This window comes from Artemia franciscana, unplaced genomic scaffold, assembly GCF_032884065.1.
Source record: "Artemia franciscana unplaced genomic scaffold, ASM3288406v1 PGA_scaffold_89, whole genome shotgun sequence".
Taxonomy (NCBI): Eukaryota; Metazoa; Arthropoda; class Branchiopoda; order Anostraca; family Artemiidae; genus Artemia; species Artemia franciscana.
Window position 1 is genome coordinate 1,723,675 of NW_027062717.1, and position 27,518 is coordinate 1,751,192.

General features: G+C 34.7%; 1 protein-coding gene across 1 annotated transcript in view; it reads right to left on the reverse strand.

Annotated features, from left to right (window-relative positions):
* Nucleotides 1-2,388: 2,388 nt before the first annotated feature.
* LOC136042255 (L-2-hydroxyglutarate dehydrogenase, mitochondrial-like) overlaps nt 2,389-27,518 on the reverse strand; it is a 31,846-nt gene continuing 6,716 nt past the window's right edge. Inside the window, exons 3-6 of the mRNA XM_065727200.1 lie at nt 23,770-23,970; nt 16,751-17,022; nt 10,684-10,863; nt 2,389-3,387 (exon numbers count right to left, since the gene is read on the reverse strand). Coding sequence (XP_065583272.1) covers nt 3,192-3,387; nt 10,684-10,863; nt 16,751-17,022; nt 23,770-23,970 — 849 coding nt within the window. The 3' untranslated portion in view covers nt 2,389-3,191. The remainder of the gene's footprint in view (nt 3,388-10,683; nt 10,864-16,750; nt 17,023-23,769; nt 23,971-27,518) is intronic.

The following is a 27,518-nucleotide window of genomic DNA, read 5'->3' on the forward strand; positions in this document are numbered from 1 at the left end:
GTCAATAGAAACCAAAATTCTCAAAAAAATTGGACTACAATATTTGTATCAACAGAATCTACTATTTATGCAGTTTATAAACACGCATAACACGCATAATTCATTGATTTTAAACTTCTTCTTCAAAGACCTGAGTATATGAAAATCTCCTTAGTTCTGGAAAAAAAGGGTCCTTCCCCTAAACGAGGTGACTAAAAGAGTTGATTTCACAAACTCCTTCTTTTTGATATTACCTCAATAAAGTTACTAGTCAAACCAAATTAGTGGGACATGATAAAGCATAATAAGACCTGAATGGGAGCTATATATAAAAAATACAATGCGTCACATACAGGGTTATAATGTATTGTATATTATTAATATATGATAGGATATATTATTTTTTAAAGAAAATAAAAAAATTCAAAACCTATGGTGGGAGTCAATTTTTTAGTTTTTCGTTTTTTTTATGAAAAACGCAAAAAAAAAAAAATTCCAAAATGAAGAGGGAGAAATTGACAGGAAGAGCGAGGGGCCAAGCAAAATTAATTTCTAGGTTTCCTAGCCATTTTTCAACTGTGGACTCCGTATTTATATGCAAGTTTTGCATTCAAGAGCACCCGGGGTGGGTCTAAATTGACCACCTTTTCCATCGCCACCTAAGTCAGCAAAGTTTTGATTCGTCTAAAACCCTCACATGTTTTACAATCCATACCCTCCTCCTAAGTATAGGATCAAGTTTCTAAACAATAGTAAAGAGTCTTTCGTACGCTGACCATAAACAAACTGACCAAACAAATGACCAAAACAAACATAGTCTGACAATTTCTTTTCATTTTTAAGCCAAAATTTTCTTATTTTTACCTGGGAAGTTCCTTCGAAGCCTATTCCAGAAACGTACAGATTCCCCTGCGAATGATTTTTCAAATAATATTTACTATAGATAAAAACAGGAAGCTTTCGATGTCAAGCTGCTGTAAAAAAAAAATATGCTGACATAAAGGTTTTAAAGAATGGAAGGATTTTAAGTACATTCTGCAAACGCATATTCTTTATTCAGGGAAACCTACTGCTTTTGAGGATTTCCGCAAGTTTTACATTGAACCCAAGAAACATTAACAATGAAACTAAAAGAAAAAAAAACTTGCAAAGCTAAAACCAGAAAACAAAGAAAACAAACAACAAGAAAAGGGGGTTAGCCCAAACGACCTTCTTAAACAAGATCTTAAGTTTTGTCGAAAAAAGAAAATTTCATGGTTGATCTTTTTAACATTTAAAAAGTTCACGTTCAATAACATCACTGGTTACACTTCCGAACTTCGTCAACACATTAAACAGCCCAAGGTAAGCCCACTGGTGAACCCACTTCCCTAAACCCAGCCATGTTTATATTGCATTATGTGGCTTAATTCTTCGAAATCTTGAAATGATTCCTCCTTATTTAATCCTCCTCCCACTTTCCACCGTGTATAAAGCTTATATGCAGTGTAAAAATTTCTTTAAATTATTCTGAATATTTTTTAAAATTCTGATTCAAGTTTAAGTACTGATATGGACGTTATATTATGGTCAACTTTGCACCAACCTCTAAAACATTTGATAGCCTGCTGTTTTCTTTTTAATCGGCAGTCCATTATATTTACTATGTTTAGAACTTATGCCCAAGGCCTACTTCCATTAAAACCTAATATATTTCAATACCTTTTTTTATTCTCATTCCACCTTCATTATTATTTCTGAATGTTATTCCGAGTCCAAATTCCATCAAAACTCCACAATTATTTATGGATTTCTTTTAATTAACATTCCAGAACAATTACCGTGTTTAAAGCTCACGGTTTAAAGCTCACGTGTTTAAAGCTCACGTACTTAAAGCTCACCTGCTTCCATAAAATCCCAAGCATTTCAGGATTTTATTTCTCACTCTAGTTTAATCACCAAATTTCAATGTCACTATGTTGCTAGCTTCCGCCCAATACAAATTCAATTTGGGATATTTTTCTTTAATCATTATTTCAGTATAATTACCATGTTTTAAGGTAATCACACCATTCTATAATAGTAAGAAGGTGTTTAAGATTACTTTTCACAATATATTATCAGGGTTAAGGTGTTGATAGTGTTTATTTTTGAGAGAAGATTCGCTTATTTTGACACAGAATCTAAATTCAAACAAGTCTTATTGAGACACGACAAATACCTGGTCGATAAATTAGTTTATTCAACAATTGATACCTGATGATCAATAGCTACAGATAAGCTTAAAACCCATATTATTCTTCTAATTTTGTCCAACAATCAAACTGGCCTCAGAAGTTATTTTGTCACTAAGTTCCCCAAATCAAAAGATATTTCAGTTTTCTTTACCACCTCTCACTTTAACCTTTGTGTATACATGACAACGACAAGCCAAAAATCCAAATAAACAATTCTGTGGATGGTTTGGCGCTATGATCCATATCATGCTTTTTGTTCGCGAGGAAAGTTTAGAGACAAACAAACATCCCGGATTTTACTTTAAATATGTCTGTTGCCATTAAAGTTTCTCCTTACGTGACAGTCATAACTAAAACTTTAGTAGACAATTAATTTCCTTGTAAACTATGTGATAAGGCTACCATTGGGTGTTTCCTTATATTCCAAGATTCACTTCCAAGAAATTGTAAGTTTTGAAAAGAATCCAAGAACAGTAGTCATATTAACACGTTGTTTTTCTCATGAAGGGAAACCAAAATCGGAAAACCTCAAAATAAATTCAATATACAAGAAGTGGTAGCCCTATGATATAATCACTTTGGCGCAATGATAATACACAGAAACACTGTAGGTATAAATATTAACCGTCAAACAATAAAACACTTAGTTTATCTCTGATATAACGTACCAATCCGATTTGCTAGACTTCAATATAAAGTCTTGAAGGTCCAATTTTTTTTCCAAAAAGTTCTGAATAGTATTTACAGAGCAATATTTGTTGGTCAATGGGAAAAAAGCATAAACACCAAAACCTAAAATACAATTTACCCCATCAAATTTTGAATTTTAACTGGAATAAAAAGCTAACCCTAAAATGCAAAGACCCTATCGGCTCATCACAGGCTTATAGGCCAGTATATGACATGATGAACATACACATGGAACACATTGCGTACAGTAATAAAGTCATTTTTCTAATGCTAGAAAACTATATTACGACTATAAAATCCTTATTATCACACAAGAAACTCGGCTTCAACTTTATTTGCAACCATTTTGGCAATGGACAGTGAGCTTGTTGCTGCAGGCGATGGTGCATTGCGGACATGTAACACTCTTTTCCCAATTTCACCAACACCCATATCAAACACAAAGTCATCAACCATATTTCCACTTGGATCTATTGCTTGAGCACGAACACCAGCCGGACCTCTGTAAATAATTTGTTTAATTCTGGTTTTCGTCTAAAGTCTACAAATGTAGTGAAAAGAATTTGGAAAAGAAAAAAATATTCAAGAAAACGTGAAAAAATCTAAGCAACAAAGGAAAAATAATAAAGTTTAGAATCTTCGTCTCTTCTTAAAGATTTATCAATTATTTTCGTAAAATAAAAATGGAAGACTTCTAAAAAAATAGTTCAACCATTTCATTTGTGTTTTTCTAAAAAGACGTTTAACAAACAATTCTATGCGAATTCCCACATCAATCCACACATTTAAAGGTTTTGATACTTCTACATTTCAATGTCAGTACATCACTGAATTCTTTAATTCCGCTTAAGTCTAGTATTTTTGGGAATTTTCGGCAAATTTTATGATTACAACTAAACACAATTTCAATTAAGAGAAACAAAGATTTTATTTTAACATCCTCTTTTACATTTAAAGGAAGTTTCAAATTAATACCTGTAGTCGTCCCTGAGATCAATATAGATACGCTGAGATGACAACTCGGATGTAACTAGCGTCTTTTGATCTAGAGCAGCGTCACCCTCAATATTCCCTGAAACTTTCATATCAACAACCTTGGCCATTCGTGAGATATTCCAGATAAGCCCTTTTAACAACCTCGGTGTACCATACCCTTTTGACAAGCAGGGTACAATAAAACTTTGTAGCCCAAAAGTTTTGGGCTGCAAACCTTTGTTTGTAGCCCACAAATGGGCTACAAATATCAGCCCATTTGTCACAAATAGTAGCAGTTACAGTGACAAGTTCTCGCACTTTCAATTGCAAGTAGTCTCAGTCGCAAGTAGCAGCACAGGTTGTCGAAATACGTCCGTATTTGCACTTGTAAGAAGTTGTAGTCACAGTGATGTCGCAGACGCAACTGGTTGTAGTCGTCACAAATAATTAGAATTGCAAGTATTGGATTACAAGTACTGCGACCATTGTCGCAGTCGCAAATAGTAGCAAGCGTAGTCACAGTCAGAGTAGTATTAGCAATAGTGGTTCTGAAATTTTAAGCTAATACCCTTAGCCACTCCTAAGATATTGCAGATACTTCCTTTTGATAACCTGGATGTACATGGTGCCTTTTGATTTAACTTAGCACCCTCCTCCCAGTACAGCCTGGAATTTTCACCTTAATCTGACACACCCAGGGTCTAACATTACCCCCACCCTTTCCCAAGATTATTCCTGTATGTAAACAATGAACATATTGCATAATTTACAAATATTTGCCTGTTGAAGTTAATTTTCATCTCCCTGAGCCCCCTTCCAAGATAGCCAACGATTTGAACCTGCATCTTGCGTCCATAGTTCAAAGTCTCCCCCCTTTCACTGGCTCAGGTCAAACTATTCCTCCCTCCACCTCTTTCCCCCAAATTTCTCCCTCTGATATTATAAATAAAATTCAAAAGCTCAAAAAATCAAGTACTTGCCCATTAGACATCCCAATTGACTTGATTAAAGCCTTTTCAGACACAATTGCTGGACCTTTATCTGATATTTTTAACCAAATTACAAAATCTGGTAAATTCCTAAGTTGCTGGAAACTTGGTTTTATAACACCCATCCCAAAGAAATCTTCCAGTCTGACTATAACCAACATGCGTCCTATTACACTCACTCCAGTTTTTTCTAAGCTTTACGAAGGGTTCCTTTGTGACTGGCTTAAAATTAAAATTATACCACGCATTGACATCCGACAGTTTGGTAATTTAAGAAAAACCTCCACCACCCATTACCTTGTACACTTGATTCACACGATCCTAAGTGAACTATGAGAAACCAAATGTTTGGCTAAACCTGGTTTTAGTCGATTTCCAAAAAGCGTTTGACTTAGTTGACCACACTACCCTAATTCGTTTACTACATGATAACTTTGAAATTGACCCACTCTTAGTAAATATTGTTATATCGTTCCTTTCAGACAGATCACAAGTTGTAAAATACAAAAACACCTTCTCTAACCCCCTCCCTAGGTACTGTGGAATACCTCAAGGAACCTTATCGGGACCACTATTATTTCTTGTCATGATTAACGAAATTGGCATGGAGTTCCCCCAACGATGGAAATATGTTGATGACTTGTCGATCCTTGAAGTATGTCATAGGAATATTAAAAGTGACCCCGTTGAAATCCTAACCCAATGTTCGGATAAATCCAAGAATCTAAATATGACAGTAAATCCCACTAAATCACAGATAATGACAATCAACTTCTTGAAATCTACTCCTGCTTTTTGCGATCCGATCCCATGCGAAATGCTAGTGAAACATGTTAAGATTCTTGGTGTCACAATTTCTAATGATCTTAAGTGGGAAACACATGTATCCAACATTGTTAAACAAGCAAATGTTTCACTATCCATTTTTAAGCTACTAAACAAATTTAATTGTCCTAAGATACATTCCCTCCGTGTTTACTTATCCTTTATCAGGCCGTTATTGGAATATGCATGTCCGGTCTGGCATTCGCAACTTTCAAATGAACTTAGTGACAAAATCGAGTCGGTCCAAAAGCGTTCGCTCAGGATCATTTACAAAGAAGGCAAAATTCCATACTCCTTCCTCCTTAAAGCTGCGCGCATTACCACCTTAAAAGAAAGGAGGGAAAAAATTTGCCTGGTTTTCGCTAAATCAGTCATTTCCAATCCCCGCACTGAGGACTTACTCCCTGATTTTCACAATCCCATTAGACTCCGACTCCCCCGGTCAGCCTCCTTAGCAATCCCAACTTACTCTCCGATTCATGCTGTTACAGAAAGGTTTCGCAAAAGTTTTATACCATTTATTCTGAAACACCTTAATAATAATTTGTGATCATGTAATTGCCAAATTCCCCTTTTTACTGCAATGTTTTTGTAATTCAATTGTTAAGTTTATCTTTGATGATTTATTCTTTGATGATTTTGCTTTTTTAATTCCTTTTAATTTTAAGTGTTTGACTTAATGTACTATTTTGATTTTTTTCTTAGCTTTTAGTGACATATAAAGCGAATTCGGCTCTTTAGAGCTTGTGATAGTTCTTTTGCAAATAAATATTATCTTATCTCTTATCTTATCCACTGACGCAATCATTTGACCTTTAACCCATTTTGAACTAAGTCGCTATTTATGACTTTGATAAGTGCTGAGGGGGATCTCCAAAAAGGACAGGGAGGATTCTTTGCCCTGCAAGTACTACTAAATATACAATGAAATTTACAGCTTAATACTTTCAGCCGTCACATGTGACTGTCAGACGTTGACACTCAGGATATCAATCGTTTGTATCGTTTCTGAACAACATGTCCATCAAAATTTCTTGACATTAATGAGAAGGAGAAATAGTCGTAGTTACAAGTAGCCAAATCGCAATATCAACCAGTCACACAGTTGCAGCCACAATAGTAGCAGTAGCTCGGAAGGTTTCAAGGTAATAAAGTTGGCCGTTTCCAAAGATATTGCAATTTACCCCTCTTGCTAGCCTGGATTCACACAGGGTCTTTTAATTTAGTTCATCATCTCCCTCAACATCTCCTGGAATTTCACACTGACATCCGATAGATTTCTTCACCTACCGAGAATGAATCACTCCTCATTTCCAGGGACAAATTCTGCCTGTTCAAGAATGGTTAAGCTGCAAGTGGCATAATTTACAAGCCTTTCCCGGGGAGCTGTGGAAGACTTGGCATCACCGGAGGCATAATTATTGGACCTTTTGAATATCTTGAACACGAAGTTTTCTATTAAGAATTTTGATCAGTGTAGTGAAGGGGCATCCAAATAGGACAATTGGGGATGTACTAAAAGTTTCATTTTAATATACTCAGCCGTCGTTACTCTGATTTTGTTCAATATCTTCTTTAAAATTTTCTCGAAGCAATTTTCTCACAGTCACAAGTAGTCGCAGGCTAATCAGTCGTAGCCTAAGTCACTAATCGTCACTGTTACAAGTACTCGCCGTCAAAAGTAGTCTTAGATGCCTTCGCAAGTAGTCGCAGTAACTGTAGCAAGTATCCGAAGTTGCAATCACAGAAGTAGTTGCAGTAGTAGTGGCCATGAGAGTTTCAAGGTTATACCTTACCCGTTCCTAGAATATGGCCGACACGACTTTTTGATAACCTGGACGAACATAATTTCTTTTCATTTAGCTCAATATTCTCCGAAATTTCACCTCAATATCCTTAGTCTTCTTGGACAAAACCAGGACCAAACATCACCCTCTTTCCTAATGATAAATCCTGCATGAACAAATAGACATATTGCATAATAATCCCTGTCCAGTGGAAATTTGGGGGCATGGCATCCCAAGCGGCATTATTGTTAGATCTTTTAAATATTTTGAACAAAATGACTGCAAAATGTTCGCTATCCCCCTCAACAATTTCTGAAAGTTTCATCTTAATACCCTAAAACAATTTTGGAGACCCAGGATCAAACATACCCCTTTTTCCCAACAACCAGCCTTATATATGAACAATGAACAACTTGTATAGCTTACAACCCTTCCCCCAGGGGCTATTGGAGATTTTTTCATCCTTCGAGGTCTAATCATTTGATCTTTATGCTTTTAAAAAAGGCAAGGGGGGAAGATGGTTGCCCTTTGATCACTCTTCGACATATTTGTGAAGATTTTAACATAATACCCTCAGTCATTCCTTAGATATTACAAATGCACCATTTTGACAATGAGCATATAAACAGTGTTTTGATTGTTTTCGACAATACTCTCAAAATTTTCTTAAATTTTCATCTTAACACCCTAGTCCATCTTTGAAGCCAAGGGTCAAAAATACCCTCTTTTTTCAATAAAAGCTTTTAACATTGATTGCCTTGCATAACTTAGAACCCCTGTCGTAGGGGCTGTTGGTGGTTATATCATCCCCGGGAGCATAATTCTTTGACATTCGGACAATTTTCAACAAAATACTTATTTAAAATTTTTCATCAGATTTATTTGGAAGGCAGCCAAAAAGGGCATTGGGAACTCGTTGCCTTACGACCACTTTGCAACATCCCCCTAAATACACCTGAAAGTTTCAACGTAATGCACTTAGCTTTTTTAGAATATTACAAACATATTTTTTTGTGTATACTAAACAAAAGGTATATTGGACAATTTATAATCCTTGTCCTGGGGCTGTGAGAGCCATGACATCCTTAAAGACATAGTTATTAGACATTTTGAACATTTGTTTTTAGAATTTCAGTCGGTGTTTAGGAAAGGGAGCATCTGAAAACTTGTTACCTCGGTCGTCCCTTGGATGTTGCTGAAACGCCTTTTGGACAACCAGCATGCACATAACGTGTGATTTGACTATGTCCGACACCCCTATAAATATTTTCTTTAATTTTTGAAATAAAACGCTAACCGTTTTGTTAGATCCAGGATCCAAATGCCCCTTCTTTCCAATGAAAAACCTTATACATTAACAAAGGGCAACATACGTAACCCATAAAATTTACCCCAGGTGCTGGGAAGAGCAGTCATTCCCAGAGGATCTTACACGTTAATAAAGGGTAACATACATAACCCCCTTAAAACTTGCTCCAGGGAATGGGAAGAGCTGTCATCTCCAGGGGCAATGACCTGAAAGTTTTAAATGAATACCCTCAGTCATTCTTAAGACAATGGAGATACACTTTTTTGATAATCTGAATGCACATAGTGACTTTAGATTTAGTTTAACATACGCCTTAACATTCCCCAAAGTTCCACCTTCTTTCTTAAGATATTACAGATACGCCTTTTTAATAAACTGAGTGTACATGGCGGACATAGTTTCACATTCCCCGTGGTTTCAACTTAATACCCTTAGCCTTTTCGGACACACACAAAATCGAGCATTCTTTTTTTTTCTACTGATAAATCCTGCATGAAAATAATGGGCGGATTGCATAATTTACAATCCTTGTCCCAGGGCACAGGAGGGGAGGAGGAAGATGGACATGGTATCCCTGAAGATATTGTTATCAGATCTTTCGATTATTTTGAGCAAAATTTGTTCTTTCAAAATTTGTATCAGTGTTGAGGGGAGGGAGATTTAAAAAGCAGAGCTGAACCTGGTTGCCCTCCAATCACTGTTTTCCATGCCCCTCAAAATAATCTAGAAGTCTTAAATTTTCATAACCTGTATGCAACTTTAGGAGTTTCAACTTAAAACCATACCTTATTTTGGAGATCTTGGATCAAACATGCCCCCTTTTCGGAAAAAAAACCCTATATGTTAAAAATGGCCAACTTGCATAGCTTAAAAGCTTTGCCCCTGGGGCAATGAGAGTTTATGTCTAGAACAGAGGGATTGTTATTTGAACTTTTTCCTATTTTGAAACAAAATAACCATCCCAAAATTTTAATCAGACATCTTGACAGAAAAAAAACGTAGGACGGGGTCTGGTCATTCTCCAATTACCTTTGACTCTTGAAAAGGACACTAGAACTTTCAGTTTCCAATCAAATGAACCCTCTCGGAGGTTTATACGACCAACTCTTCAATAGTAAGTGGTTATGGAAAAAAATAATGATGACAATAATACATTGAAGCATTATGGCCCCTTAATATAAAGAACACCGGAGCGTTGGCTCTGATCTGCGAAGATCAAATAACGTATCTGAAGTATTAAGTGTGTATTAACCAATTTCTTTTTATTAAAAACAAACTATTCCTTAACTTAGCTTTGCATTGACAAATATGGACAACATGCATAATTATCCAGTCACAGCTAAGTGAGGGGTTTCGCAACAAAAAAAAACGGATTTTTAAAGTCGCTTTATCGCAGTCAACGCAACAGCGCTGATTTAGAAGAGAGGAACGTATTTCTCTAACATTTTTTTTATCAATTTATACAGTAGGAGTGGTTTTAAAGCCTTTGAAGGGAGTTCCGATTAGGGATTTAAAGTTCCGAAGCTCCTTTTAAGGTTCCAAAGCAATTTTGTAAAGCATTGCTTTGCCCCTGACCACCCCAGTATCTTTCAACGTCATCAGATAAAAAATTTTAGATACATACTTCACTAAGAAGAACCAAAGAATCCATGGAATCTAGCGCCAGAATTTTTTTTTCTTTTTTTTTTCTTACGTTTCAGGTGGCAAGCAAAAACAGACAAACTATAAGGATCGAATAAAGTTCTATATCTAGAAAGTAACACGTTACCTTTGTTAAGCCTTAGAAAAGTTGTTCCTTGTTTTAGAAAAAACACACACAGAGATACATTTGTAGGATCCCCCGGCCCCTCCCCCTAATTTTCGATTTTTGTATAATAGCATTACATGAACAGAGTAAATTTATTGTAAATTACCTGCTAATATCTTTTGCATCAATATTAGGAATATATTTTCGTAATTCTTTTAGTTGAAGAGATATGAATATAGACCGCATCATCTCTCCCATACCAAACAAGGCATACTTGAGCGCCATCCTTTGGAATCCGGGGTATTTCAGTGCATCAAAAAGCTCCCTCAGGTTAATGTCTCCATATCTGAAAAGAAAAAATTGAAGGATCGTAAGAAATAGACAATTTTTTTAATTCTATGGCTTATCAAACCAAGTCCAGATTATTCCAGGAATTAACCATCAAATAAATTGCCTAAAAACATGGTTTAATACTAAAGCCTAGGAAATAATTTTTAACAATCAAACGCTCAATGATTTTATTTGTAATATGAATTGAATATGAAACGAATAATATGAATATGAATTGTAATATTTCGATCACCAACGGCCAAAGAACGATCATCAACGGCCAATTAATTCGAGTTCTATTTTGGAATTTCGCTAAGGTTGGCCAGTCAGAGACTATTAGTTAATACATAGATGTATAGAGAAAGACTGTATAAAAATTAAACGATACAGTAGAAAATTTGGTACTAGCTAATTAAACCCAACACACCCAAGGAGTGAAATTTGGTTAACCCTAATGAAATATAACCTTTGGTTTAGATGATAATACAATTTGGGCTATATATTTGCACATTAGAGGTGGAGGGGGGGGAGGAGATTTTAAAATTCCCCCCCCCCCCCAAATATGGAATATAATATGATTAATAATGAATATATAAAATAAAATATTTCTAAAATGAAATATTTATAATATATTTTTAAATATGAACTATGATATGAACTGAATTGCAATAAATCAGATGGTCTAAGTAAGGATGATATTATAATGCAGTCTCAGGATTTTCTAACGCTGCAAATAATTTAATATCGAAGCAGAATCCAATTAATATATACACACGCATCTACGAGAGATAGGATTAGAGATTGGACCTTCTAAAACGTAATTCCTAGTAGCGAATAGTAAAAGTGATATCCAGCATCATTCAATTGGGTGGGATCACTGAATTTTATTAATAAAGATTCTATTAATTACATTGGGTTACCTTTTGGTCCGTCAATTAAAGCTATATGGGAGCTGGTGTTACCATCTGTGCTGGGAAAACTTAGGAAAACATATGGCCTGCTAGTCAGGTTGTTTTGATAAACAAACACTTGCTATAATCTATAATTCAACGTTTGCACCTCATGTATTTTTCTTTGTTCCATTTCAGAAGTTTTTGAGTAAAAGTGATAAAAAGCGTATCCGCTTTTACTTTTTACGGTTTTGTATATATTTCCTTGAAATTCCACTATGGTTAAAAAATAGGTATATTATACGAAAATTCGGGATATTTGATATTACTGTTAAAATAGATAAACAATACGACCGATTTCTTAGATGGTCTAGAGAAAATAGAATAAACTTTCCAATTAATTGTCCATTATATTTCTATTATTCTACTTTACTTAATAATACATTAACACTTGCTTCTTCGACCACATAATCTTTTGCTTTTACCAGCTACTAGCCATCAGACCCCAAGATTCAGGGAGGCCCTGCCAATGCTGCTACTTTCACGGCTCGAAAGTATCCTGGCTATAATTTGAAACATCAACTGGAGCAACACACCTGCTCAATATTGATCCCTCGCAGAAGAAATTGATATAGTCCAATAGAATCAAGTCCAATGAAAAGTTATTTAATAAGAAAACGAGGGATTGCCCTTGTTTTATCGACTGTATTCTCTGCTACTCGTGTTTTTTTTCTGGCTGGAGCTTGAAATTTTTCACCTATCTGAAGAAAAACAAGTTTGTTTCTTATCTTCTTTGTTTCTATTCGCTTTTCCTATGTCTTTATTCTCTTATCTGTTGTTATTCCATATTTTCATCGTTTTTTACTTAATATTTTCTTCATTTCCGATTTAGACTCCAAAAAGGTTAATATGAAGACGCTATGAAATTTTGGAAAAAATAGATGATTTAATTTCTAGACTTGGAAATTCGATTATATTCAGTGCTCAAATTTTTTTGCTGAGATGTTTTCACTGCTGTGAGTTGGCGTGAGTTTTAGTGTCTCTATTTATTATATTCCTACTGTTGTTACGTAAATATTTCTCTTATTACAAGCTTCATTTAATTATTTATTTTACGGTCAGTTCCTTGTATTCTGTATGGAAAGTTCAAATAAATGATTCTGATTTTTACGTATGCATCAACGCTCAACGATGGATATACATAATCGCGTAAAATCGTACCAGAAAAATTGAAACAAATCAACCGACCAAAATCAAACAAATTAAAAACTCTGAAGTGCCCCTTTAATTTGCAAAAGGACCTTTTCCCTTCCAAGAAACCTTAAAATTCTGTGATTTTTCAAATAATTTTGAATATATACTAAATTAGCGCAATCGTGAAGTTCGTTAAGTCGTTCACAAACTTCGTGAAGTGGCTTCGTTAACCTCCCGTAAACCTTTACGTGAGCAAGGATTAAAGCTAAACTTTAGTTAATTTTTTCGTAAAGTTCATAAAGTTGACCAATGAGGAAAGAGTTCCAGAGCAGAACTTTTAAACAAATTTGGAAATGAGAAATCAGGAAACTGAAGATATGCTGATTTCTCTAGTCCGGGAAAAGCCTGTCATATACCAGCCTTCTTAAGGAAAACACAAAGATAGGATCTGCATTGAATTCTTACCAACTTCACAAGAAAATAGGAAAAACCGGGGAATCTTGATATGTTTAATCCTGAAAACATAATATGTAACAGGCCCTTATACCTCATTAAACTATACTCACACCCCAAGTTCTTTATTTCTTCAAAACTATTTCTCCGAAATATGAAATGCTTCAGAAATTTGAATAGTTTGCTGCTCAAAACGCACGTAAAGTACCAGGCTCATATGAGCGGTGAAAACTTTACGGAAAAACACTTTGCGAACGACTTTACGAACGCCGTCTGAGCCGCCCTTAAACCCAAAAACGACGCAAGCAAAAAAAGGAAAAACAAAAATAAAATCCATGTGTTTGCTCTTTTAAACCCCAATGATTATTTCTCAACACTGTTCACAATAAAATTTAGCAAAAGTGGGGATTTGGCAAACACAAGATCAATTCATTTTCAAACAATATAGTTCTACATAGTTACAACAGAAAATTTTTCAACTTTGGTTCTTCTTATTCCTGCTTTCCTATTTGGATACGCTAATGCATAATCTCAATGCAATTTCAGACCCTGTGGCAACTGAGACAAAACCCCAGGCATTAAATTAACAAGCAAAGATCAATTATATTGTTTTACCTCAGAAATTCAGTATTTGGCTGAATTCATAAATGTTTTTTTTTCTATGTGACTAAGAATTAACAACAAACCTCTCTGATTGGCTGGTCTTGGTGAAATTCCTGAAAAGTTCAGATAAGTTGAACTTCGGTGTCTAACACTACCTAAAATATTATCACCACCTATATCTCATTTTCAATGGGCTCTCCCATACCTAAAGCGGAAACAAGACTCTGTCCTACTGTGCCTGGCACTAAAATATTATCACTACCTAAATCTCATTTTCAATGGGCTCTCTCATACCTAAAGCGGAAACAAGACTCTGTCCTACTGTGCCTGGCACTAAAAGATACAGGAATGACCTCTGCTGACCATATTTTTATCCACTGTTCTTCTGCAATTTGAAGCCAATCTCATTCCACTGTCAAGTACGACTTTTAGAACCTTCCCAGAGCTCTATCTTCATTAGCATGAAAATACATGAGCTTGTTTTCTTCTCCGCCAAATTTTCCTTCTGTTTTCCTACATTTTCCTTCTAATGAAGAGATCAGTTCAGAACCCAAAACTTTGTGGCGATGCAATATGTGGTAATTATGTTTAGGTGATGCGATACCTGACCTGGAATATTTGGCTAACTTTTTAAAGTAAGAATGTTTTTTCCAAAGGAGACTCTTGACAAGGGAAGTAGACATACGCACCTTCAAAGTGAAGACCAAAGATGTGTGTTCGCCTAATTTCTTCTACATTAAATGACTATAAGTTACAACAGTAATGACTATTAGATTTAGCTCTGGCGTCCTAGATTCTAAATTAAATCTCTATGAAGATTTCTTAAATTTTCTGACTTGGTATTTTTTAATTTGATACAGGAAGCCTAGGTTTAGAAAATTCAAGACAGAATATTCTACTCAACTGAGCACTGAGCACTGAGCACTGAATGCACTGAGCTCAGCATGTTAAGAAGCACTTTTTACATTTTTGGCAAACTAATGTAGGGACTGCTCAAAAAAATGATTTGATTTTCATATTCCACGTCAATCAATAATAAGTGCCAGTACTGAGGGTGTTTCCTTACCGCCAGGTCTGCAAAACAACCTGACAGTAGCATTAATATTGGTAATGAATCATAGTAACGGCCAGACACTTCAACAAAAATTTGCCAATTAGTACCTTTTCATTTAAAATATAAGAGGTATATGTAAACAGCAACCCGTTTCAAATGAATACAAACAGATTACAATTAAAATATAAATAACAATTCCATGTTTCAAAATCCTGAAGGACTCCAGGTAAAAGTGGAAGCTTGTTTCGACACATCCCCCTAAGATGAACCTTTATTGTAATAAAACAAGCATACATAGCGGCCACACAGTGAATATCATATATTTAACCTCTCCTACAATCCAGTGGGTCAGAGCGGTAACGCTAAAAAGGAGTCGAATCTTGACTGACAACAGGTTTGAAAATGTCTATCTTCAAATCTTTCTTGCAAAAAGAAGGTTTTTTCGAGTTTGTCAAGGTCTGCCATCTTCTGTTTCGTACAACCATTAGATCATCCTTTAGTTATATTTTGTTACATTTTTAGTTAAATTTAAATTTTGGGTCAACCTGCCTAAGACTCTAGGCATGCGTGACTTGCTAAAAGATAACAAACCGTATATTAGCGTAATAGGAGAGGCACCCGCATAGGCAAATAAACAAATAATAAAAACTCTATAAATAGTAATATCGCTATGCTCACAAACATCTACATGGGGTACCGTCATATGTACAAGCATAAAACACTTTTAATTCCATTTTTCAGTATAAGTCCAACTTTCCAAGATATTTGCCACTCTCCCGACGTACTATCCAGTTTATTTCCCAACTATCAAATATATTTGACAACTTTCCAATATATTTACCTCTAGCAAATATAATGGAAAATTTCCATTATAATTGCAAATCCGATCGTGATTAACAATGAATAACCTGAAAGAACCTCAACACAACTATTCCATTTTAATTCCTTTGATTTTAAGAGAATGTCTTCTAAGCCTACGACTATTTGTATTATCAATAAACAGGGAAGTAATGGTTCCCAATACCAAAGAAATCAAAGAGGCCTTCGAGGTCTTTGACAAAGATAGCCATGACCGTAGCGATATAGAAGAACGTCAGTATTTTCCTTTAATGTGGATTTGCACAATCGACCTTTAATTTGCACAGTCAAAATGAGCTTTTTCTCCAGAAACGAAAACAAAAACATTTCAATGTTTATTGTGTCTTATTATTAAGGCTTTATCTATAGGGATTGTCAAAATAAAATATGCAAAATATAATTTTTTGTAAATGTTAAAAAAATTATTAAAATTAAAAAAAAAATATTAAAAAAAATTGCAGCCTCCTCTGTTTTCCAACCTCTACTTCGAATCACATTTTAATAGTATTAAAAATATATACTAGTTTTCCTTCAATCACGTCCCTTGAGGCATGAATTTACGATAGATTAAGCACTGACGTGGAGCACGCATATTCCGAAAGTTGAGTTCAGAACTCTTCCTCATGTGATATCTTTTAATCCTCAGTGTAGGTAATTGTGAGGGATATTTGAAGTATTTAGAAATTTTATCTACATAATTTCTTTTAGTTCTATTAATTCTCACTTCTTCATACTTTAAAATGTGCATTACTTTAAAATTAGTTCTTTAAATCTATTTAATCTATATAAAATTTCAATCAAACTTGGAATCAAATGAACGCTCCTACAAGTTACCTTAAGCAAATTCTTACCCATAGCCTTCTCTTTTAAAAGCCAACACTGCATTTGGTCCAAGCCACACAGAGCCATCCATTCGCGGAGTGAAATGGACACCGAGGAAAGGCACTCTGGGGTCAGGCACTGGATAGATATTTCCCTTAATCATGTGGCACTTCTCAGGGTTTAAAAGAAGGTATTCTCCTCTAAAAGGCACAATTCTAGGCTCTCTTGGACATCCAGATAGTTCGGCCAGCAAATCCGACTGAAGGCCCCCACAAGTAAGGACATGTTTAGCTCTGACCGCCTGAATGTATGGAAGATTTAGGTTTCATGATTGACATCGGTTATTTATTTATTAGAAAATTGAAAAGAGAAATTATCAAACTACGAATAATTACAAACACGAGGCAAGAGGGACGGTAAAAAGGAACATAATAATATAAATAACTTATATGTATAACTATATGTTTTCCCTATCGTACAACGGTTATGATAATCATGAAGTAGGTACTCGGCACTTCGGACATACACTCAAACACTCTTAAATCAAACAAATCAAAATAATGACAAAAATCGCGAGAAAGCAGGAAATAACTACAGGAAGTAAGATCGTAGTCCAAGTCCTCTTCGTAATAATCAGTAAAGTTGATCAGAACTTTAAAAAAAAGAATACAGAATCTTAAAGGGGAGACAAATAATATCCCATATTGCTAACAAAACTAGTAGCAGAGCATAATGAAGTAAAAGAAATCATATGATGTAAAAATAAAACATTGTCTAAAAATTATATTCCACGGCGTGGACCCTGTGGATGTGGACACCCTTTATAGGGTTGTATAAAAAAGATGTCAGTACATTTTTTTGTTTCTTAATAGATAAGCCTATCTATCATCCGTCCAAACGTCATTCCTGGGGCAGAACTATGGCAGATAGTCATGCAAGTAAAAGAAATCATATTAAATAAAAGTAAAATATCTAAAGATTAAATTCCAGAGTGGTGGAAATTGTATTTTCGACAGCCTCCGACCCCTTGGTATTCCGCTTAAATTCAAGATACAGAAATTTTTACGCGTCTGGTCATAGAACTAAACATTCAAATATCCACTAGATCATACAGTATTATAAAATATTATATAAAAATATGATTCCGTTTAATTAATAAGAAGAGTCAAAAATAAACATAAATCTTATCAAACCTGGATGAGGCAAGTTTATGAGTATTTATTCTCCTTGATGTAAACAAAAAAAAATAATAAAAAATAAAATAAAATAAAACAGGACGATCAGAATGATAGTCATATTTGTCCTTTTTGTAATAACAGCAAGGATGATCTTAGACATTTTATTGTACATGTATGTGTCTTAAAGATCTAAGTGTCAAAATGTTGTATTATATTTATTTTGTAACCCCTGAGCTTTACACTTCTTGAAACCGTTACTCAATATAAAACAAATGCCAACCTGGACTTTAAGATACTGGACTTTAGATACTGGACTTTAAGATACAGCCTCTGGACTTTAAGATACTGCACTGTACAAGGAAACCACACTGGGAGAAAAATACTATCTTAGCATCAAACTCGGAGGATTTGAGCAAAACTGCACTTTAAAAACAAAAACAATGTATCGTTTTCCTTGAAAATATACAAGAAACAGGTTAAACTATTATTCGATGTTATGTGTACAATTGAACAAAGCTTAAACGAAGGCTCGAAGACTTATCTGCGTTATTGTCTGGTCCCACTTGTAATGAAACTGTTTCAATTGTTTAAGATGGGCTAGTACTTCTCATTTTCTGTACATTGAAAGAAAAAACGGGCATTTTCACAAAAGCACTTGCATGAAAAGCTTTAAAACAAAGTTTACATGTTAAAATTAGCGAGTTTTAAGTGTATTTAAAAACTTTATACTACACAGCATATAAAATTTATACTGCAGAACATATGACAATGAAAGATGAATAGTTAGGACACGGCAAATAAGAGACAGTAGCCCTTAGGCTAACTATAAATGCTGCAGGTTGTAGAAAACTAAAGTTTGATCAATGAACTTTTTACAAAAAACACGGAGGGTTTGCGAAGCAGCATAGAGCAGCAACAAAAAATCAATCACACTTTTCTTGATAAAAAATGGTAAAATATACAAAAATGTGGTAAAAATAATATGGCAAAAATATAAAAATGATAAAAGAATATTGGTAAAAAATATTTAAAAAAAAGGTCAACTTTTTTCAAGAGAAAGTAAAGGGCTACGTCAAACCAAAGACAAGCAGAAATTAAGTCAGGTAATATTGTAACCATAAAATAAATACAAACTAAAATAATTAAAAGCGTGAAACCCAGGAAAAGAAAAGTTGCAATAAATAATTACATCAAACCTAAAACGAGTAAAAATTATTACAAGCTTGAGCATGGCTAACGACCCATGTACCTTTTCAAAACCAGAGCATCATTTGCACTTAGTTGAAAACAACCAAGGTTACCAAAAAAAACTAATGAATATAGATTGACATTTTAATATATATTGCTGTTCACTCTGAAAGTCTTACTTATTTTTGAATAATTAAGTCTAAAAATAATATAATTTTAATGACACCTTGAAAATTTTCAATTTTCTTGACACCTTGATTTTCACTCAATTTGACTTTCAGACCAGGTTTAATATTTCTTCTAACTCTTTCTCAACTATAGATTTGCTTCTAGGTCCTTCTTCATATTATGATTTAGTTCAGATGGTAAAGGTGTCGTCTCTTCAATCTGATCATTGTGCAATTCTTACATCATTTCAAGATTTATGCTACACTCCCAAACCCTACGTCCCTACTTTTACTAACTCCAAAGGTAATGGGTCTCTTTTACGTGATATATTAAATGAAGTAAATTTTTCCTTTGTTTCTCCTAATTATGATATTAATGCCATTGAGTCTAATTTGAGATCAATCCTGCTGGAGTCAGCTAAATTGGCAATTCCAATGACTAGGGTGCACTTTTACAATGGCTCCAAAAGACCAAAGAATTGGTGGAACGATGAGTGTAGGGTTGCAGTTCTGGCAAAAAGAAAGGCTCGTAAAATGTTTCAAAAGCACCCATCTCAGTCAACAGCAATCTGTTATAAGCAGTCATGTGCTAAGGTGAAACTAATTTGTAGGTGAGCTAAACAGAGTACATGGCTGAATTTCAGCTCAAGTATCAATTTTAGAACCCCAATTTCAAAGGTCCATAACTTCATTAGCCAACTAAACAGTGGAAAGCAGCCTAATTTTGACCGTAGATACGATATCATTCAGGATGGATATCCAATTGTTCAGATAAAAAGAAGGCAGATCTGTTTACCAATATTTTTAAAAATGATTGCTCAGATTTTCATCCCAGCCGACCTCCTTTTTGTAATCTCCCTCTTACCTGTTCTTATAAGGGTACTCTGATGAAACCTTTTTCCGAAGATGAATTTTATGTAGCACTTAATTCTCTTAACATTAAGTCTTCCCCAGGTTATGATGGTATTTATATGAAGTGGATTCTTGAGTCCCCAAAGGTGGCTCATACAGCCCTCTTAAGTCTTTATAATCTTATTTGGTCAAGTCAAAAGTTCCCAGATGCTTGGAAGATTGGTCAGGTATTCCCAGCTTTAAAACCTTCTTATTCATCTAATGATCTTAAGTCTTACCGTCCTATATCAGTATTACCTTCCTTTAGTAAAGTTCTGGAAAGGCTTGTCTTATCAAGAATTGAGTGGTTTGCTGAAGTCAACAATCTCTTTCCTAGTGAACAAACAGGTTTCAGAAAAGGACACAGCTCTTTAGACAACATTACCCGGCTAGAAATTGATGTTTGTAACTCTCTCAAAATAAGACATGTCACAATGGCTGTTCTGTTTGACTGGTCGAATGCCTGTGGAAATGTAGTCCACAATAAATTATTGGAAATCCTAATAAATCTTGACTTCCCGTATCCTTTTATAAGTTTTATAAAGTCTTTTCTAACTGATAGATATTTTTACGTTCAAGTAAATCAGTCTAGAGGTGAGCAATGCCCCATTACGCGAGGACTTCCTCAAGGTGCAATATTGAGTCCTCTTCTATTCAACTTGTATGTTTCTGAATTTCAAGTATCTCATGCATCATCTGGCCTTTATGCAGATGATTTGATCATTTGGAAGTTGGGAAGGGATATTAGCCTTCTACAAAGCAATATTCAACAGGATATAAGTTTAGTCCATAGATTTTCTTTAGCATTTGGCTTCCCAATCTCAATCAGTAAAACTAAAGCCATTATATTTACTAATGGTACTCTAGATCCTCCTAATCCACTGACAATTTTCTCAAGGGAGATCCCATATTGCAATTCAGTGAAGTTACTTGGTTTATTAATGGATTCTAAAATGCAATGGCATGAATACATTAATTCTTTGAAATCTCTGATTATTCAGAGACTTTGTATTCTAAAAAGACTTGCTGGAAGTAAGTGGGGATGTCACCCAAAAATTATTCTGGATTTTTACAAATTATATATTTGTTCAAATATAGTCTATGGGATTCAAATTTTTTCAGCTCGTCCTCCATCCTCATTCAAAATCCTTGAATCTTTACAAAATTCTGCTATTCAAATAGCTTTGGGTGTGCATAAGCATACTCCTCTGTCAAAGTTAAGAATACTGTCGGGATTGGTGTCCCTAAATGAAAGAGTATCTAGTCTAAGGATAAAATATTTCTCGCAAATCCAGGCTTATGGAGCCAAGCATGCTGTATATGCACATACCTTTGCTGAGAAGTCAGCCTGTCCCAATGCCCATTCATCATGGAATCAGTTTCAACTGGAGGTCCTAAACTGGAATCAACATTCACTTTATGCATATCCCTTTACTGAATTCCCCCCATGGGAAATGAGTCCTCCAAGCTGTCAAGTAGAACTTATCTCTATTACTAAGGATTTGATTCCTAATTACGAGATCCAGACTATTTTGGCTGAACACATCTCAAAGGCTTACCCCAACTATAGAAAAATATATACAAATGGATCTGTCCAGAGGGAAAGAGCTGGGACAGGAGCATGTATCCCATCCCTGAATTTGAACATTTATTCTCCTCTCCCATTGGGATCTTATATTTTGTCTGCTGAATTATGTGCCATCCGCCTGGCCTTGGATGCACTTATAAATTATAGCATGGAATCTAAAAATATACTCTGTCTCTCCGACTCTAAATCAGCATTACTACTGATCCGAAATATTAATAGAATTGCTAATGACAAAGATTTATATAATATTAGAAGACAGCTTCTTAATCTTAAGATCAAAGAAAATGAAGTTTATTTTCAACATGTTCCTAGTCATAAAGGTATAAAATATAATGATATGGCTGATTCTCTAGCAGCAAAGGCTTCCGTGTTATCTCCTAGTCCTTCCTCTGACCTCAATTCACGAGATATTATCAGGCAAAGATCCAAAGTTAATCACAGTAAATTAATGTTATCTCCATTTCATACAAGATTAAATACAGTGCTATATTAACAGCTGAAATCAGGTGCCCTACTTCTAAATAACTTGTTATTTAATTGGAAGCTACATGCCGAATCTGCTTTTCAGCAGAGGAAACAATCCAGCATATTTTATTTGATTGTCAGGCTCAGAGTGAGGAGACTGTGGCTCTTAAGCGTTTCTGCTCCTTGGCTAAGATTCCAAATACTTATACAGCTATCCTGGATTCTAAACTGCCATGGGAAATTGATCGTAAGATATTTAAGGCAGCAATTGATACCTTAAAGAAGAGAAATATTGTTTAATAAAGATTAAAGCTTGAAGAAGTCTATTTTTAAAGGGACGCGATTTATCCATAGTTTTTTATTGTGCAGAAGAGAGCGGGAATGAGTAGGAAGAGCCGTATTGGTGCCGGCCGGCCTAATGCCTTAAACTGTTGGGGACAGGTAGCTCAGGTACTCGCACTTCCCACAATCAATAACAGTGTATTATTGTTCATAATCGTATATATCCATTGTTTGCAGACTGGAGGAAAATAGCGCTTCCAGTAGCTAGTTTTTCTGGAGAAGAAGTCAAAGAGGTGAAAGGACTTGTTGTTAGTCCATATACCTCTCTACAATTTTTGGAAATGGAATTGGATATAATTCGGTTTGACAAAGGATCAGGTATTGTCAGAATATAAAAGCAAGTTCCTACTTGACTTTGGGTCAACCTTAAATCCTTACATTTTCAATATGTAGAAGTTCATTGCGTTCAGATGACTTAAGAATAAAAATGATAAACTCAAAAAGTGATGCAATATAAATTTAAATTTTAAATTATCAAATATTTATACCAAAGAGGACATCACAGTTCCATAGATGAAGGATTGAAACATGGCAAAACAAATAGGCCTTTGGCTGCCACTGGGGTTACCTTGTACTTCTTCTTCTTTTTCTTTCAAAAAAACTGCACATCAGATACAGTCCAACATTTGGACATATAACTAGTTACAGCTGCTGCTTAAACTTTCCAGTTATATAGCACTTACTATTGCCTCACAAGAAAAACTGGTTCTAACAATTAAGTTTTTAAAGGAGAAATTATTTTTCTGGTAATTATTTTTCCACATGTAATGAGCTATTTCAATATCTAGCAGAATCAAAATGTAAGAACCCAGTAATTTCAGGTATGTTCGAAAATGAGGTTCAAGATTTACGCTGTCACACAAACTATATCTGAGGCTTACCAGTGTTTTGTGAAATTGTGCCATATTTCCCCAAAAACACTATGTGTGGGGACTCTGGAGTAGAACCACTTTTATTTGGAATTACAACGTTTATACAAAAGAATCGTAACAAAGACTTCACTTATCTTTTCAAAGTATTCTAACTAAGTATTTATTGCCAACAGATTCTGATTATGGCTTTCAGGACTACATGGACTGTAGTCTATGTAGTCCATGTTGTCCATGTAGTCCAATCAACTGCAAAACTGCATTAGACTAAAAACACTACAGCATTTGGGTATTGCAACGTAAAGGTACTTTGATATGAACTTTCAAAGTTCATACTAAATAACTTAAACAAAGACTCACCTTGCCTTTTGAGGTTATTCTAACCGGGTATTCATTGCCAATTGATTCTGAATTCTGACTTTCCGGGACTAGATGAAAACCATCAACTCCAAAACCAAGGTAAATTTCGCCACCCAATTCTTGAAATTCTTTTCCATAATATTGCGTAACTAGGCCCCAGTCGACAATACCCGTATTAGGAGACCATAATGCTTTCAGGCCCTATGAGATCAAACATGGAATGAAAAAACATAGCATAGCTATAAAAAAGAACAGAGTTATTCACAGGGAAAGAGATTTTCTCATGTCCTAAAATGTTTCAAAATAATTTCCTAAAATAGATGAAACAGCAGGAGGACCTGGACAATAAAAAAAATTTCCCTCATTTAAATTTGTAGACAAAAATGTCGGAACAGATGAAAATCTAAGAATTAAAACATATATTTTTTTAATAGACTTTTTATTCTATTTCACTATATGGATGTAAACTGGGATATAACTAAAATAAACGCAACAAATTGAATAAAAATGTGCAGAAATGGAAAGGAAGGGAGTGGAATTGAGCCTATACAGCTTAAGCAGAAAGAAACAGAGAGCTGACTTCTATATATATTGTAATAGAAATCACTCGTTTCTTTTTAATGGGTCAGAATTTCATACAGAAGAACCAATCAATTTTTGAAATTTATACAAACTAAACCGACCTGACATGGCAACACCAAAGAAGTAAATATTGAAAACAATTATTATACAAAGAAAGAGAAGATGAATAGGAAAAAATTATTTTGTCTATATCATAACACTGGGCTTGGAGGATAAAAAAAGCAAAAGAATTCAAGCCAAAACAATTGCAATAACAAGATAAATAATCTAAATGGATAAAGTCAACAGGAAATGAAAATAGAATAGATATAGTTGAAGCAGTTACTGCACATTCTGGTTTTATTTTTTAGTTTAATAAATTTTTCCTTTATAATTCTTTTTGTGTTAATTTGTCCGTATGGTTAACAGCACTGAGGCAAACGATGATACAGACAAAATGTTCTGTCGATTATTCTTCTATTTTTTTTCCCTACTGGTCACAGACTTTTTGGTTTTTTTTAAAGATTTACTTCTTTTGTGCTAACCTAGCCTAGGGTTTGCCCCCACAACCCCCTTCTCCGTCTAGTTGTTGTAGTGCATGAACAAAAAGATGCTAAGTTCTATTTGGGTTTTCTGTAGAATACACAAACAGCCAAATTATATAGATGAAGAGTGTAGTTAAGCCTAAATTCTCATAATAAAAGGAATGGACTAGAATATCATTTATTGGCCAAAATTGCATATAATGCAGCATAAGCACGTCAGAACAGTTACAATGATAAAACAGATGTTAGGGAATAGATATAAAACAAAAAGTTAAATCAACTATTAAAATGCAAAAGAAAATTGGGAACAAAAGAGTTCTTGTATCTCATGGTCAACGTCTGGGGACACAAGTCAAGTTCGGCATTTGGAGCTCTACCAGCGTTAAGTATTGTATTGGGAAGGATTGGGGATTTTCTTTGAAGGAGGGAAGAAGAAGCTGATGATAGTCAGAACTAAGGCACTTGTGACCAAAGTTCATGGTAAGGATGTGACGTTGTGATTCCAATGTAGTAAGTTCAAGTCTAGCCAAACCTTTATCGTATGTAGTGTAGGACGTCCCCAGTATAATATTTATTGGTATTTTCTGAATGCATTAAATTTTAGAATATTGGTCTTCAGTCAACACAGGGTTCCAGACATGGCAAGCAGAGTCAAGACAGGGTCTTTTACAAGCACAATAAATTACTTTGAGGTTCTGGATTGACATGGAGAGCCGTCTGAGAAGGGAGAAAGATCTAACGAGAAAACTACCAGATTTAAATAAGTAAGAACTGTGGGAACTCCATTGAAGGTCATTGTCCAAGTGCACACCTTTAAACGTATTTAAATTTGGTATGCAAAGGTAATTATTGATAGGGGGCATATTTTTCAAAAGGAGAATAGCATTAACCTGCTTTTGGGTATGCGTAGGTCAAGTTTAACATTGTCAAGATCATTCTTTAAGTGGTTTATGAGTGAGTCAAGTTTAACATCCGAAGTATTGGAGGTTAGACAAAGTTTAAGTAATGTCAAATCATCCACAAATTGAAAAGCGTTGTCAAAACTTGGTAAAACATCATTAAAACAATTAAAAATGCTATAGACTTAAATTAGTCCCTTGAGGTGCTCAAACAGGAAATCGAGGTGAAACCTGATGAATATCTGTTATGGAAGACAACACATTGCTCACGACCAGACAAAAAACTAGCTACCATACGTAAAACAAAATCTCTGGTACCTAAGGACCTTGCATTATAAAGAACTGCCTGATGATCCAATTTGTCAAAGGCTTTGCTAATATCAGCAAAAAAACTCTCAACGTAGGAACTATTTATCTCAAGATCTATGAAAGCAGTGTCAAGTATATAAAATAAGCATTGTGTGGTGCTATGATTCAGCATAAAGCCAAACTGATTTGGGTTGGTTTTATCTTGAATATTGTCAAAGAGGAAATTGTAAATAAAACTTTCAAAAATTTTAGAGAAAATAGAGATTTTCAATATTGGTCTTAAGTCAGAGGGAATTTTTGGGGTCTTATTTTTCGGTATAAGCGATATAATAGCTCGTTTAAAACACACTGGAAAAATACCACCTACAAAACATTGGTTAAAAATTGCAGTTAAAGGGACACTTAAATGCCAGGCACATTTCACAATCAATTTGGAAGGGATATCACCTGGGTATAATGACTTATTTGTATTAAGATTTTCAAGTTTAAGCGCATTTTCGAGTGGCAAGTGAATTTTAAAAATTGAATCAAAATAATCAATTATGATATCCACACTCACTGGGTCACCATTACTGTCCAGTCAGAAATTTTTTAAAGAGACCTTTCCCATAGAAAAACTTTAAAGAGACCTTTCCCATGAGATCATGGATGCTTTTGTGTAATTTCTTAGGGTAAGAATACAGTAACTTATCGAGCACGTGAGCACCTTACTCCTTTCTTGCTTTACATTTTTCACTAACAATCAATATTTCGAAGTTTCCGAGATTCTTGGAAAAATCTTTCCTTAAAGAGTTTATCACATTCATTTATTAGGCACAAATTTTTTTTATTTATCCAGAAATGTGGTTTACAATTGGCCGACAGTAGGTTTACAATTGGATTTGCGATTAACTTTTTTCACTAGAAAGGTGTCACAGCATAACTGGAAAAGTTCTGCTGAAAACTTGGAAGCCGTTTTATTACCATTGGTAAGATATAGGATATTGGCCCAAGATTTGGAGCTGAGTTTTACCTTGAAATGCGCGATCTTCTTGCCTGTTGTAATGGGTCTATATGAAAGGCTGATCAATGGTTTTGCGAGAAAGGATGATAAAGGGGTCCAAAAGATGCATAGATGGTCACTTGCCCCAAATGGAGGGGCTGTTTTGGGGGCACAATAGTAATCTTCATTGTTTGTAAAAATCAAGTCTAAGTTTTATCAAAAATAAAACCTAAGGCTAAGAGCAGAGCTCAGCCACTTTTGGTCTAGCTCATTAAAATCATAACATAATGTAATTGCAGCATAAGGGTACTTGCAGGAAATTTTGTCAGTATAAAGCTGCAAATATACCATTAGCTCCTTCTTAAATCCACTACAAGGAGGTAATAAATAATACAAAAAATCCTGCAACATACTTCTTTTGGGAGGTTTTTGGATCTGATCCAGAGCCATAAA